This window comes from Neopelma chrysocephalum, unplaced genomic scaffold, assembly GCF_003984885.1.
Source record: "Neopelma chrysocephalum unplaced genomic scaffold, ASM398488v2 Primary Assembly neopelma1_174, whole genome shotgun sequence".
In the NCBI taxonomy this organism is placed as follows: domain Eukaryota; kingdom Metazoa; phylum Chordata; class Aves; order Passeriformes; family Pipridae; genus Neopelma; species Neopelma chrysocephalum.
Window position 1 is genome coordinate 545,473 of NW_020897836.1, and position 12,962 is coordinate 558,434.

Sequence of the window (12,962 nt, forward strand, 5' to 3'; positions counted from 1 at the left end):
GAGGGCTATGGCTGTGACCTCCATACAGCTCTTTTGTCAAGTGCCATTTCATTAAAAAATCAGCCTTTTAACTGTGGACACATTTCAACCTCACCAAATCTGCTAATTATTGACAGTTGGTGAAGAGGAGATTTCACTTGTTCCTCCTGTTAAACTGCATCTAATTAGTAATTACTGGTTCACTGTCATCTTTACTGCAATAATCCCACTGCACATTGGCTCATTAACCTTTTGCTTTTCTAAAGCAGCCTGCCAACAAGATGAAGGCTAAAACAGATTGGAAAACAATAGCTCAGCCTTGGATTTTAGGCTGTTTATTCCCCTTGTCCTGGAGATCCAAAAGGAAGATTATTTTTAAGGGAAAGGCTTTCGGCCCAAATCAGATTCCGGGAGGTGGTTTGGTTTGCCCTGACCAGCATCCAACACCCTCTGAACTTCACCCATGGAGAGAGCACACCAGGACTGCAGGTATTGGAAGGGTTTCTCTGCCATCAGCTCTTGCTCCAGCTCCATTTCTCACCTGGGTTTATCCTCCTTTAGCACAATCCCACCAGACAAGGGGCAGGGCAAGTTTGCAGCCAGTGGGAAGTTCCAACCACGTCCTCGTGGACGCCACAAATCCTAATGAATGGTCGGGACGAGCGGGGACCGAAGGGTGGGAAAATCAGCGGAGCAACCCCGTGGTTCTCTCTTTTGCTGCTACACTGAATTTCATTTGCACAAGTCCCATTTTCAGTTTGGAACTGTCACAGCTGTTTCCATTGGCAGTGCATAGCTGAGTAGGAGTTGTCAGTGGGGATGCTGTAGGATAAGGCGGTTGGAGAAGAGATTCCCCGGGGGGCATGGGAGGCAGTTGGGAGGTTGTGGGCTAAATGCATTAACTACATGTTTCTCCTAAACTTAACAGCAGCGAATTACTCAATGCATATTTGATGCATTTAGGTACGGGAGTTAACACTGTGTTGGGATGAGGGGAGCGTTTCTCGGCGTATTCCCGAAGAGCCACGTCTTGATGGGTTTATTTTTGTAAGGTGATCTTCAAACCCACAACGTCCAGAAACGAGCTGCAATTCTGGAGCACCCGTCGCAGAAACCAAAGTGGAATTTCATCTGCACAAAACCAAGGTCTTGCCTACACTAAATATCGACCCAGGAGAAGATCTGGATGCATTAACCTTCCCAGCACATGAAGGTTGTTCGCCTCCAGAATTTTCATTTGCCTGATATTGGTGTCTCTGTTTGCAGAGACCTTTCTCTGAGGTCATCTGAACACAGGAATAACTCCAGAGCAGCTACAGCTGATGTGATAAGGTGGCTGCATTTATCATTTATCTAGCAAAGTTATTAAATCTATTAAAAGGTTTCAATTCTGCTTGAAAACTAACTGTAAGTCTGAGCCCCTTTAGAAGAGTGGATCAAACACAGCCAACCTAAAACAAGCCCTTAATAACAAATCAGCTTCTGGTTTTGCTCCCTGACTCGAGAAAAAGGACAATGAATGCGTGATCAAGGGCAGAATTTGGCTCCTTTGCAATTCCTGAAGAGTTTGGTGCTCAGACCATGATCATGTTTTTGGGACAGAACAGGCCTATTCCACCTTGTTGTTAATAATTTGCTTGGTACAATGGCGGCGTCTGGGTCGTGTTGTGTTCACCTGCCGAGGCTGTGGGGACAGCAAACATGTGCAGATGTACTGACACCTGCACAGACACCCAGAGATCACTGCTCAAACACTCCAAGGCTACTAAATTCCTCATCTGACAAGCTGGAATCATTGAGGTTGGAAAGGACCTCTGAGATCGAGTCCAGCTGTTAAAGTTCATGGACAGGGATGAGCATCCAAGAAGTCACACGGTCTGAGAAATGCTCCCTGCAAGGAGACTTGGGTTTCCCATCACAAACTGGAAGAAATGGATCTGGAGAGGTTGTTCCACCTGCTCTGCTCACTTGAGCATCCCCACAGAAACCCCTAAAGAGGTTTTAGAGAATGGGAGGAACATCCTTTAAACACACATTTGTAACACATGGAAACATAATGGGAAGACAAGCTGAGAGACCTGGGGGTGTTCACTTGGAGAAGAGAAGGCTTCAGGGAGAACTTAGAGCCCCTTCCAATGCCTAAAGCGGCTCCAGGAGAGTTGGAGAGGGACTTGGGACAAGGGATGGAGGGACAGGACAATGGGGAATGGTTTCAAACTGACAGAGAGAAGGATTAGGTGGGATATTGGGAAGGAATTCCTGGCTGGGAGGGTGGGGAGGCCCTGGCACAGGCTGGGCAGAGAAGCTGTGGCTGCCCCTGGATCCCTGGAAGTGTCCAAGGCCAGGTTGGAGCAACCTGGGCTAGTGGAAGGTGTCCCTGCCCATGGCAGGGGTGTGGAATGAGATGGCCTTTAAAATCCCTTCCAAACCAAACCACGATCCCACGATTCTAACACAGATCAGCCCAGGCTGCCTACGGAGAACCCAATTCCTTGGCATCGACAGATGTGAGGTCCAGCTGTGCACATGGAGCTCCCTCCAAAGGAGCAGAGCTGAGCTCCCAGCAGATAATGAGCTCGAGCACCAGCTGTAATGGTTTCTTTTCATTGACATGGAGCGTGGGCAGAGAGCACGTCACTGTGTTTGATCTCCTAATCAGCGCTGATTCATGTTTACACTGCAGATAACATTTCATCTGCTCTCAGAAGGTCATTTTCAAGTGATGCTGAACGCTTTCAGTGGTGCCTGATGCCTGCAATTTGAATATCCTCTCAAGCAAGACAGACCTTCATTTTCCTCGTGGGCTTGAATTCATTCAGCTCTTAAAATCCACACAGTTTTTCCTGCTGTAATATCAGACACCACACATGATGAATTATCTGTCGCCCATCAAGCTAAAATTCTAGTGGGAGGTGTCCATGGCATGGAACTGGGTGGTCTTTGATGCCCTTCCCAACCCAAACCAGTCTGTGATTCTGTGGTTTTGAGGGAATGGTGTCACCTTTGGGGTAAATGAGGTTGGTGTTACCCCCTGTGGTCTTGCTTCCCTGATTATCTCAAAAGGAGACCTCCCAGGAAAAGCCACAGCCACCTGATGGTGGGTGAAACTCCTTTCCCTGGAAATTGCACCAGGGAGGGTTCAGATTGGATATTAGGAAGGAATTCTTCACTGAAAGGGTTGTCCAGCCCTGGCACAGCTGCCCAGGGCAGGGGTGGATCCCCATCCCTGGAGGGATTTAAAATCCCTGTGGATGTGGCACTTGGGGACAGGGGTCAGTGGTGGTCTTGGCAGTGCTGGGGGAATGGTTGGACTTGATGATCTCAGAGGTCTTTTCCAATCTTAAAAAACTCTATGGTTGCATGATTCCATGAAAAGGCAGCATAAGGGATGTTCTATCCCCAAATCTCCTTCCAACAGGAACTCTGGACATGCTCCAGGCACGTACCTTGAGCAGGTGCAAGACCTGGCAAACCTCCCCAGGCTTTCATAACCAAAACCCTCCGAGCAGAACTTGGGATCAGAGCAAAAAGCTGATGGCCAGGGAGCTAAGGTTGAGCTCCTGCCAAAATGACTAACAAACTGTGGATGTATGAATCCGAGGAGAAGCAGGAAAATCACATTGCTCCTGCAACTGGTACTTGTGCAACTTCTTTCTGGAATACTGTGTCTGGTTCTTATGGAAGTGCTCCAAAAAGGATGTTGACTAATTAGAAAAAGTTTAAGGAAGAGCCATATGAATCATTAAAGCTTCAGAAAACACATCTTTTAGCAAGAGACTCCAAGATTGAGATGTATTCAGTTACTTAGAAGATGAAGGGACAGGTTTGTCTCAGCCTGTAGAAGGACAACGGAGAATTTGCAACGTGTTTTTCAGTCAGCAGACAAGTGTACAACAAGATTCCCTGGCTGGAAGTCGTGGATAAACCCATCCAGACTGAAAAATTATGAATTAAGCAACAGAGACACTGATAGCAATTTCTGATCAACCGTTCTAGTTGACACAAAGAGAACTCCAGCAAAGTCCTTTGCTCTGTTTGAGAGAGGTTTTATCACTTTAGAATAATGACCCTCCCTGACAATGTACAAATTCACAATCTTTAAGCTCCAAACACCAAATGGTCAAAATTAATGGCTTGGAAACAAACACACCTCAGCAATTTGTTCAACTAACTCGGTACAAGTGATTTAATTAGTCATTCCCTGTTTCCTTGGTTGGTTTTCCTCTGTTCACCCCCAGGGCTGGGTCTTCCCAGAGCCAGAGTAGAAGATGAAAAGGCAGCTCTGGGAAGGTACATCCACACCAAATGGATGGTCCAGGCTCTTGGCTTCATGGACAAAGACTTGTTTTTACTGTGTTGACCCCAAGGCAACACCACTGTGATGGAAGAGGGGCCTTCACCCGCCTGGTGAAGCTGCACTTGAGTGAAGAAAACAGGAACAGACTCGATTAAAAACTGGAGGAGCCTCCCACAGGAATGAGACTGTTTTGTAGGAAGGCACAACAAGCCCTGGTGTTGGTAAACCCCCCCGAGACACCCCCCTGCAGCGACCAGACACGTACTGACCTCGGACATCTGCGGGAAGAGGCTGATGGCCAAGGGGAGGGCCAGGCCAAAGGCAGCGAGGCACACAAGGCTTTGGACTGGGAGAATCATCCGTGGACGGGACCTCAGCAGGGATGTTCTGGAAAGGAAAGGCTCTGTTAGACCAGTTCACAGACCAGGTGAGTGCACGGCACCATCAGAACAGACGCTGGTGTCCACCCAGACCCACTGGTCTTGGTTCCTTCGCAGAATCATGGAATGGTTTGGGTTGGAAGGACCTTGAATCCCATCCAGTGCCACCCCCTGCCATGGGCAGGGACACCTTCCACTAGCCCAGGTTGCTCCAAGGCCCGTCCAGCCTGTCCTTGAGCACTTCCAGAGATAGGCACCTCTCTCTTAGCAGGTCATGGACAAGTTCACCCTCACACTCTTCCCCCAGTTCAAACCACCTCACTCTGGAGTGGGGGCCACCCACGGGTGTCACCTGCATTCAGGCTCTGGAGCTGATGGTGAATGAGCAGAAGAAACCCAGGTCCTTGAGAGACATTGGGAACTTTGTCAGCCCTGCCAGCTGAAAAAGGCACACACGGCTTCGTTAATGGGGTAATAAAGCAGTAAACTCTACAAAATACCTTAATTTGTTAAAAATCAAACATCTGCAGCCTGGGAGATAAGGATGTTTTAACACTTGCTCTTCCCAGGGGATATTTATGAGTTCAAGACTTGTTAAGAGCGAACACTTGAAGATACCTGCAAGGTCAAGTTCTCAAAGTGACCGAGAAGTGACCCTTGTGATGCAATTAACACCCCAAAACTGGGACAACGTTTAGCAGGGAGAAGGTGGTGTGTTAAATATATTCCAGGATACAGGACCTCAGGCAGTTTATGAATGCTAAGGGGAAAACCATAGTTTCTGAGGGTTTATTCTGGAGCTATCCACCAAAAGGACTCCTGTCATTCGACTTTTTTCCTACCAACCTGAAAAAAAATGGGAATATAAACTGAAGACTTGACAGTGAGTTTTGTTTGGGTATTCAGTGTGTATGAGGAATGTAGAGAGTGGGGAGATTAGCTGATGGGTCATTTAGGACCTGAAGGAAAGGCATGGAGTTGTGTCAGAGCAGGTTTAGGTTGGATATCAGGAAAAGGTTCTTCCCCCAGAGGGTGGTTGGGCACTGGAAATCCTCAGGGGATTGGTTATGGCACCAAGGCTGCCAGAGCCCAAGGATTGTTTGGACAATGCTCTGAGGGACAGGGTGGGATTATTGGGGGTGTCCTCTGGAAGGCCAGGAGTTGGATTTGATCCTTGAGAGTCCCTAACAACTCAGGATATTCCCTGATCCTATGATCTCCTAGTTAATCCCTTCCCACCGGGGCACAGGAGCTCTCCTTTGGTCAAGGAAAGCACAACCAGATCACGCCAAGCTCTGAACACCTCCGTGGTTACCACTGGGGTTTAACAAGCATTCCCAATCCAACGTGCACCATCCAGAGGGTTTCCAAGCATCCCTTCCCACCTCAGGGCACACACCTGATGGGGTTTTGCAGCCCCATCTCCCCGTGCAGCCGCAGCAGGATCAGAGGTTCCCCCCCAGCCCCCGCCTGCTCCGCGCTCGGCGCCGGCTCCAAACGCGCACCTGACGGATTCCGAGGGAGCAGCTGATGTGTGGGAACCCGTTACCCTGCTCCACGTTGTCTGTGTGTCTGAACACTCAGACTCCTCGCCCTTTGCTAGCGCTGCTTGCTGAAAACTGTCTCCCATCTCAAGAGGGTTTGGGGGAAGCGGGGAGGGAAAACACGATCCAGAGCTTTAACTCCTCCGATATCTCAGCTCCTCACTAATAAGCCATCGAGACGGAGTTGATCCTATCAATTTGTGCTGTGAAAGCCAAGCTTCTGTTCTCCAATATTTCGCTTCTCTTTGTTGCACAGAACACAATCTTAATCTAAAATTCTCTCACAGAAGCCCAGAAGGATTTTGGCCGAGTGAGGAAAGCAGGAAAACCTTGCTCCACTCTAACAAACACACCATTCAAGATTTGCCATCAATAAGCTGTGATTATCCCTGGGATGCAGAGGGGCAGCTCCTGGAACTGATTTATCCTCCTGCTCAAGCTGTTGTGATCCATGAGAGCCCTCGCTGAGACAATCAGAGGACCAGCATCCCTCAAGCCTCCCCGGAGCACAGTTTAGAACCAAGACATCGCCGCCTACACCACCTCTGACATCTTAATTTGGAAGCCGCACCCTCTGTAATTACTGCCCTGCTGGGCACCTCATAATCACCCAAGTGAAAACCCAACCAATTTAAAACGATCCCCGGTCCAGCCCCCCAGGTGTGACTTCCAGGGGTGCTCCCAGCTCAGGCCAGTTCAAATCGCAAGGGCCAACCTCCTAATTAAGAAGAGTTATGGCTTGATGTAAAAAAGGAGAGCGGGCTAATTAACACGTGCAGTGCAATGTCTTAATTGGGATTTGGATTCTAAAATTTGTGCGGTTCAGAACAAATGACTCATAATTAGTCAAGAGGTCCACTTTTCTCCTGTCCCCGGGATCTCTGCTCCCAACCCAGATCTGGGAAGGATATGAAGTTAAATATCGCATTTTGGTGGCTGTCAACTGCAATCCAAACCCCTCTTTTCACCCATTAACCCCCCCCCGGATGGTTCCAAAGGGTTTAATTGCAGAGGATTAGCACAGATTAAAAATAAATAAAACTAATATCTGTTTGTGGAAGGGGGATTTAGTTTACAGTGCTGTCCTGGTGTGCTCTGCCAAAGGGCTGGGTGAGGCAGGTGGAGATCTGGACCTTCAGATCCCCCTGACAGCCCAACTTTGGCATCTTCTGAAGCCTAAAGAATCCCAGGGTAAGGTTGGAAGGGACCACTGGAGGTCATCTAGTCCCCCCTCCCTGCTCGAGCAGATTCCCCTGGAGCACATTACTCAGGATTGTGTCCAGATGGCTTTTGAGTATTTCCAGAGATATTAAAACTTGAACTCCTGACCATCTCCAGAGATACTCAAAAAGCAGAAGCAGCAGCCTGATGTATCCACAAGAGCAAATATCCTCTTTCCCCTACCAGTAATTCTGCAGAAGAATTGAAGCTGTTTTGGCATGAGAACAGTGATTTTAGGGACTGTCACCACACACACAGGTCAGGACCAGCCGGGGTCTGGAGAACTAAACCTTGGTGCTCAGATTAGACAGCCTGGGATTGAGAAGTTTGCACCAAGAGAAGGTCCTGGGTTGGAAAGCTGCAGGAAAACAGTGGAATCATGGAATGGTTTGGGTTGGAAGGGACCTTCAAGACCATCCAGTCCCATCCCCTGCCATGGGCAGGGACACCTTCCACTAGCCCAGGTTGCTCCAAGCCCCAACCAACCTGGCCTTGGACACTTCCAGGGATGCAGAGGGAGCCACAGCTTCTCTGGACAACCTGGGTCAGAGCCTCTCCCAGTATCCCATCTAACCCTGCCCTCTGCCAGTGGGAAGCCACTCCCTATTGTCCTGTCCCTCCAGGCCCTTGTCCAAAGTCCCTCTCCGGCCTTCTTTAAGCCTCCTTTAATATGCATATCTTATTGTTCCCAACTAGAAGCCAAATTCTTGGCACCCATGGTTTGTCTCCCTCATAAACAAGTGATCCATGTTTCCACATGGACCTCTGGACAGCAAAGAACCGGCATTTTTGCCACAATTCCCTCCTCCTCTCTCTTTTTTCTTAAAGATCCATTTCTTCGCCCCCTTAGAACCACCCTAATGCCTCTTCTTTCTGCAATCTGCCTTTACAACAAATTTTACCCGGGAGATATTACAACAAATTTTTACCCAGGAGACATTAAAAAGGCAGGAACACACCGGGAATCTTCCGGTTCGGTGCTAACGGATCCACCCAAAGCAGAGAGACCTCACGGATCCCACTGGAATATTCATGGGTGTCCGTAGGTACAGACACACACACACACACACACTCACATGCTTGTACAGACAGTACATCTGCTCCGCTGAGACAGTGTGTTGTAGATCTTGTAAATACACCTTCATTCAACTTTCATCACATTGTTCATTAGTGGTTTAAATTTTGCATAATTTGGCAGCTGCCTCTGGCGTTTTTCAGGAGGTACTGTAATTTATTCCATATGGAAGTCAGTCGCTGTACTAAAAAGGAGTTATCGGGTTCAGTGAACCAGAGCTGTATTTGTCTAGGAGGAGGTGTCAGATGCTAAACTAAATATGACAGGAGTCAACCAAAGCCTCCCAGCTGACAGATTCTCTGGGGTTTGGGGAGGGTTTGGTATAAACAGGTTCAAAGCTAAAGCAGACATCGCGAGACGCCGGGGACGCCGCGGGGTACGGGGAGAGCTGGAGGCTGGAGCTCAGGGTATCCCGAGGTATCCCAGATTCCTCAGAGCCCAGGGTTCAAAACGCCCCGTCTTTGATGTGCCGACAAAGTTTGGGGTGGTTGTCCCACCTCAAACTACCCCAGTTCTGCTGAGACCCTCCCAGAGCCTGTCAGGTCTCTGCACGGGGTGTTCCTGACCTTTCCTCGCTCGTTTTGACAGGACCCAGGGAGCAGCTGGAGCTGTGCCAGGGCAGGCTCAGGTTGGATCTCAGGGAAAGGTTCTTCCCCCAGAGGCTGGTTGGGCACTGCCCAGGCTCCCCAGGGCAGTGGGCACAGCCCCAAGGCTGCCAGAGCTCCAGGAGGGTTTGGCTGATCCTCTGGGGCACAGGGGGGGACTCTTGGGGCTGGGCCTGTGCAGGGCTGAGGGTTGGGTTGGGTGATCCCTGTGGGTCCCTTCCAGCTCAGCACATTCTGGGATTCTCTGATCCTGTGATTTTGGGTCATTTGGGGGAATCTGAGCTCTCCCAGTGACCAGTAGCTCTGCTGTCCCATCCAGCTGGGCCACCACTGTCCTCACTGCAGAGCATCTCCTGCTCTTGGCTCCAGCCCTGGTGCCCCCTCCAGAGGACACAGCAGATGCAGAGCGAGCGAGGTTGGGGGATTTTTGTGCTTGATTGACATAATTAGAGGAGCAGTTTCAATGTTTACTCTGGAAACAGCCACAGCAGTTTAAGGTGTCACTGCTGGCAGCTGTTGAGTCACAACAAACTTCAGCGAGGGTTTAGCTGGACGGAGAGACTTTGGAGGAAAAGCACCTTTGGGAAACATCCTGTACATGCTGTCAAAAGGAGAATATCTCCAGGGAAAAGTCAAGAAAATGAAGGCCAGGAGGGCCTCCTGCCTCATGCACGTTTCTGAAGTGAAAACCATGGTTTAAGCTGAAGAAAACTCCTTTCCAGCAACACAAAACTGTGGGCTGAGCACTGGTTGTCCCCCAAGAAAATCTATTTTTTGTGGTTAGGCTGACTTAGCTAAGCCAGGGCAGCTCTGGAATGTTGATCCAGCCTGAGAGCATCCTAATTTTCTGAGCTTTACAGGAAAACAACCCTGGCAGCTGCTGCCTGAGGATGTTCTGGCAGCTCTGCCGCAAGATCAGGATGATCTGGAGATGAAGAAAAGAGTAGAAATGCTCCTCTTTTGTGGGTACAACTGTTCTGCTCCCTGTTTCTCTCTCAGCTCCTGCCCATTGCCAGCAGTTCCAGCTTTGTCTCTCTTCCACCAACACTGCACAGAGAGTTCCAGGGCCTCCTCTAGTCCAGCCTAACATACCTGAGCTCTTGGACCTTCTGCTGCTCTTCAGACCCTCCAAGAAGGTCTCTGCAAGGCAGAGAAGAGGCTTTAGGATAAGTAGGTAAGAAAAACTCATATCCTTCAATCTCCACTCAAAGATCTCTCAAAGTGGCCCCAGCAGATGTTGATGACGGACCAAGTTTCTCCACCAGCCAAAAATTTGGGCTCTCCCACCTCAGAGCTCAGCCTACAGGGGCACCTGAGGCTGCACTCCCACAGACCTGGAGTGTCTGTGCACAGACCAGCTGCAGGATGGGCTTCAAGTCTGGAAGGAGCAGGAAGCTGGACAAGGGACTATTGGAAAAGCCTTGGATGACGGCCGGGAGAAAACCGCTCCACTTCCCAAATTTCACAGTGACAACCAGACAAAAGGATTCACGGGAAACAGGGATGAGAAGTCTGACTTCTTGCAGGTGTCCCCACACCCCTGTGACATGGGGGCACTAATGAATTCCCACTGTCATCCCAAAGACGAGTCGCCTCCACCTCGCCGACGCCGCGGAGCCGCTGCTTTTCCCCATTAAAGTTGCCAACGGGGGATATTATTTATAAAACTTCAATGAGAATACATCTGCACAAAATAACTGACACCGTGTTCCCTGCATGGCATATGCAGGCTCAAAATAAACATTGATTCTATATGTTAACTGCTTTCCACAGAGCGTCCAAGCAGCAGGAAATGCATGAAACATGGGGGGAAAGAATGGAGCGCTGCGGAGCTCGGCAGTGGGAGGTAACATTGAATTCCTTGGAGAGCAGAGAAGGCGGCCCTGGGAGTTAAAATACACAGCAGGCAAAGAGATGAGAGGAGCCAAGAGAGCTGAAAAAAATGGCACAAGAGACGAGAGAGGCAGCTGGGGGAGTTAAAACATGCAGATGGAGAGATGGCTGAGAGAGAGGAAAGACCTGGATCCAAGTGGAAAGACGGCGACCAGGAACTGGCCACTTAAAATAAACTTTTTGAATGCCGAGGGGAAAAGGAGGGAGGGAGTTTTCCAGGAATCTGAAAACCCCTGCTGGGAGCACAAAGAAGGTTCTTGGAGGGGTGGGACTCCCCCCACCAGGTCACCCATGTCCAGCCAGGCTCCAAGGCAAGGTGGGAGAATCGCTCCCATCCTTCCCCACAATCCCAAATGCAAATGACTTGGGAGGATCCAGATTGAGACTTCTGATTCCAGCTCTCCAGCCTCCAAATAATGAGCCATCACACTCTCCTTTCTCCTTTATAGACACTGTAAGGATTCCTATAAATACATGGATAATGCAGGCCTGGATGTCATTCCCATGGAAAACACCCTGGTCGAACTCAAATCCCACTCAATTCAAAAAGTTCAACTTTTCCCCAAATGCTCCAAGTCGTTTTTGTTCCCAAAAATGAGGTTTTACCTCTTGACTGTGTCCTTCAGTAACCACTTAAAAGATCTGTGAGGCAACACCTGCACTGTGAATCCCTCAGGGATGGACAGGGATGTTCTCCATGTCCCAAAGGTGCTGCCATGTCTTCCAGGGACACCACCACATCCACCAGCGTGTCCAAACCACACCCCACTCCCTATCCCTGCTGTTTCTCACTCTCAGCCTTCCAGGAATCCAAAGATATTTGATGGAAAATCAAACAGGAGGCACGAAGCTCTGGGGAGAATTCAGGCAGGCAAAAGCAGTGCCCAGATATTTTTATATCCACCGAGTTTCATTGGGAAGGAAAATATTCTCTCCCAAACCCGAATTAAGTCTTTCTATTAGTTAAAATGAGGATTTTTTTTTTTTTTGGAGGAGAACCTCCTGCGTGTCCACAGATAAAACCCAGTTTTGATAAGGCTTGCCCAGAGCACGGGTGCATTTAGTAAAACTCTTGTACTATTACAAAAATTTATGATGCCCCCAAGCACAAAAAATGTTATTATTAGTTTTATTTTGCTCCCAAGCACAAAGCAAATTTTCCTCTCGGTTTTATTTTGTGCCAGGTGAAATTTTACTCTTAGTTTTATTTAAGCTTGTGGATGCTTAGGAAGACCCAGGATGGTCCCTCAGTTTTCCCTCTCGGAGACAATGATTTAACAACTCAGGGACCAGTTTTCTACAGTATTTTTGCATATAAAGGGTTTTGTCTGTCGATAACCAGAATAGCAAAGATCCTCTGAAGCAATAAAACAGTTTGTCCTTCATGTGGCTCTTTTTTGGGTGGTTAGATGGGAACCTCAGTTCTTACGACTTGGAGTAAGCCCTGAGTAAGGTACTCCAGAGGAACCTACTCCAGGGGGAGGAATGGTCACTCCTGAGCACCTTCCCAGCAGATCCTGCTGCTGGATCACAGCCTGGGGGACCCTGTGGGTGACAAAGGGTCTTGAAGCAGGAAAGAGATTTTGCCAAGGAGGAGAATGAATTGAAAATCCGATGCTTTGCACAAAATCAGGGGGGGCTGGAATCTACTCCTCGTCCCTGTGTGCCTCCAGAAAACGTCTCCCAACTCTGGTTTGCAGAAAGTGTTGCCCAGACTGCGCCCTGATGGAGGGAACCACCACAGTCCCTTTGAAAAAGAGAGGAAAACGGCATATTTTGGGCAAAAAGAGCTGAAAAAACTGAATTTACACTTCCCAAAGTAGGGTTTGTTGCCCTGTTTCTCCCCACCCGCAGGCCATGGGAGAAATTAATACTGGTGAGAAGCTCTGGGTGCTGGAGGGGGTACCAGCCCGTATCTATATTTTTAAATTTAGATGTTACAAAATCAGCCTCCGAATTTGCAGAAGG

General features: G+C 48.9%; 1 protein-coding gene across 1 annotated transcript in view; it reads right to left on the reverse strand.

Moving 5' to 3' along the window:
* SFXN5 (sideroflexin 5) overlaps nucleotides 1–12,962 on the reverse strand; it is a 96,357-nt gene that overhangs the window by 15,094 nt on the left and 68,301 nt on the right. The window contains exon 13 of the mRNA XM_027701920.1: nucleotides 4,546–4,663. Within this exon, the coding sequence (XP_027557721.1) occupies nucleotides 4,546–4,663 (118 nt within the window). The remainder of the gene's footprint in view (nucleotides 1–4,545; nucleotides 4,664–12,962) is intronic.